The 2,500-nt window shown below is 42.3% G+C and overlaps 1 protein-coding gene across 1 annotated transcript in view; it reads left to right on the top strand.

The window, feature by feature from the left end:
* The window catches only part of LOC125025089 (protein disabled-like), a 43,963-nt gene that overhangs the window by 39,368 nt on the left and 2,095 nt on the right, over positions 1 to 2,500 (top strand). The window contains exon 5 of the mRNA XM_047613000.1: positions 1 to 2,500. This exon is cut by the window's left edge and continues 2,132 nt beyond it; it is cut by the window's right edge and continues 2,095 nt beyond it. Within this exon, the coding sequence (XP_047468956.1) occupies positions 1 to 2,080 (2,080 nt within the window). The 3' untranslated portion in view covers positions 2,081 to 2,500.

Genomic DNA, 2,500 nt, shown 5'->3' with positions numbered 1-2,500 from the left:
CAAGGAAGATATCCAGACACATGGAATGTCTTCTGGAGAACAGTCAGGTAGAAGATCTAGAGCTTCAAGTAGAGATCACAGTAGAGACCGATTTGCTTTTGATGAGGATGAAATGTTTGCAAAATTTGATGCGCAATTTCCAAAGAGCCCAGTGGAGCCCCCAGAATTTAGTGCTACAAGTAATCAGCAGTCAACACTTGCTGTTGGAGCACCAGTCAGCGAAGACAGATATGCTGTATTCAGAGAACTTTCAACAACAGTCAACAAACAAAAGTCAGTGTTTGATGAGAACTTTTTGACACCACAGAATTCCATGGATGAAGAAGTTTCAGAAGTTTCATCTGGCACTTTCAAAGCAAACTTTGAGAGTGATCTCAGAAAAGATTCCCTTGATCGAAAATCGTCTCTCAGTGATGACGGTGAAATTGGTGAGCTGGAGAAAGACAAAGAGTGGCATCCACCAAACCATGATCTAGAATGTGTGACAGTCTTTAGAAGCCCTGAGATTAGTGAATATGACAACTTTGAACCCACCTTCGATGCCAAGTTCGATGATGATTTCTCAGCTGCTACCTTAAGTGAGAAAAGCATTACACCTGTCAATTCTCCTACCCCACAGAGATATACAAGTCCACGACCACAGAGGAAGCAGATAGAGGCACACAAGTCACCTTTTACAGATGATTTTAGTTCTGTTAGTATTTCCTCCAAACAAACCTCTGGACGCCAGGAGAGAACAGAGTCAGAAACCTCATTCGCCAGTTTTGATGATAATTTTGTGCCACCTGCAGAAGGAGATAAATACTCAAACTACCAAGACTTTACTGGCAGTGGAAGAGTATCAAGGCAAGACTCACAGAGAAAGTCACCATTTGTTGATAATTTCATTGACTCCAAAGGAAAAGATCAGGTTGAGGATAGTGGATTCACCTCAGGCTTTGGAGATAGCACAGACACCTTCGATGATCCTTTCACCAGTGTGGAGCCAAAATCAAGGAGTGCATCCAGAGGAAGTTCGGAAATGATGAAAGTTTCAATGGAAAGAGAAACCACTCTCCAGCCACCAGTTGACACAACAGTTACCAAAAGAAAAAGTCCATTTGATGATGACTTTACTAATCGTGGTGATCGTTACGAGGTGTTAAAGGAGGTTGAGAGTGAAAGAGAACCATCTCTGGAAGGGGAAGTGAGTCGATTGACGAGACAGGGAGATGCAAGGGGATCTCCCTTTGAGGACTCCTGGCATGGATCTCAGAGAAATACGCCTTTTGATGATCAAAAATCCATTGGTTCACTACATTCCATTCACGAAGAACATCGAAACATTCCACAAGAGTCTCCATTTGAGGACGACTTCAATGGTGACTCGAGGAAGGCTTCAGTAGACCATGGAAGGCTTTCTCGGACAGGCTCAGAGAACAGAAAATCTCCGTTTGGTGACAGCTTCACTCCGCCTTCCTCAGGACGGGCTCACAGGAACAGAATCCCATCGCGGCTAAGTGTTGAAAGTGAGGGAAGTGATGTTAGACATTCCCCATTCGAGGACAACTTCAGTTCGATCATAGGCAGTGTCGCCGAAGAGGTGACATTTGATGCATTCCCCAGCCTGCCACAGGATGCATCTGTAACAAGTGAGGCTGAGGAAGTGGATCCGTTTAGTGTGAAACTGAACAAGCCACCATCAAAGTCCCCTGAGGGTGATTCAGAGATGCACTTTGCAGATTTCGAGCATGCATTCCAGCAGAATGAGGGGGAGGATCCCAAGCAGAGCCATGAAGAGCCAGCTGAAAGCACACCAGCTAAGACTAAGACGCCACAGCCAGGGGAGGAGGTGCTTGAAGATGATATATTCCCTGATGACGAGATGGAGTTCAAGATCTCAGCACGTTATGTCACACCCACCCCTGACATGAAGAAGTCAGACTCCATTAACATATTCCGCCGGAACAGTGACCCATTCGCTGATGATTTCTTTTGTGGTGAGGGTGAGGGCAGCAATGCACCAGGCCCAGTAAAGCCAGAGGATGACCCATTTTGGGAAAAACCCTTTGATAATTTTTCCTTTCCTGTGGATCAGTAATATAGAAACTCGTTACTGAAATATTAATGCTCAGAATATACTATTAATATTGTGGAAGTAAATAGCAGTTTGGAACATTGAATTTAATGTATTAAAAGGGTATAAGAAAATGATAAATTGTATTATTTTTGTTGGTCAACTGTCACATATTGTATCATGTCACAAACATATTCACAAGACTTTCTGATTATTTTTTATTAGATTGATGATGAATTAGTGTATATAAAAGTCAGACATCTTACTGATGATATTGCCATATGTAGACTTAACTTTCATTGTACAATTCCTCACCATTCATTTGTATTTCTGCAATTAAATCTTCATACACTCAAAAGGTATATGTGGCAAGTGTATGCAAATGCTTTGGAGTAGAAAATTACATTTTTTTTTTCTGTTTAACCAATCTGTGATCTATCTCTG

Source organism: Penaeus chinensis, chromosome 4 (genome assembly GCF_019202785.1).
Source record: "Penaeus chinensis breed Huanghai No. 1 chromosome 4, ASM1920278v2, whole genome shotgun sequence".
In the NCBI taxonomy this organism is placed as follows: Eukaryota; Metazoa; Arthropoda; class Malacostraca; order Decapoda; family Penaeidae; genus Penaeus; species Penaeus chinensis.
Note: the sequence above shows the minus strand (reverse complement) of the source record. Positions and strands in the feature narration are given on the sequence as shown.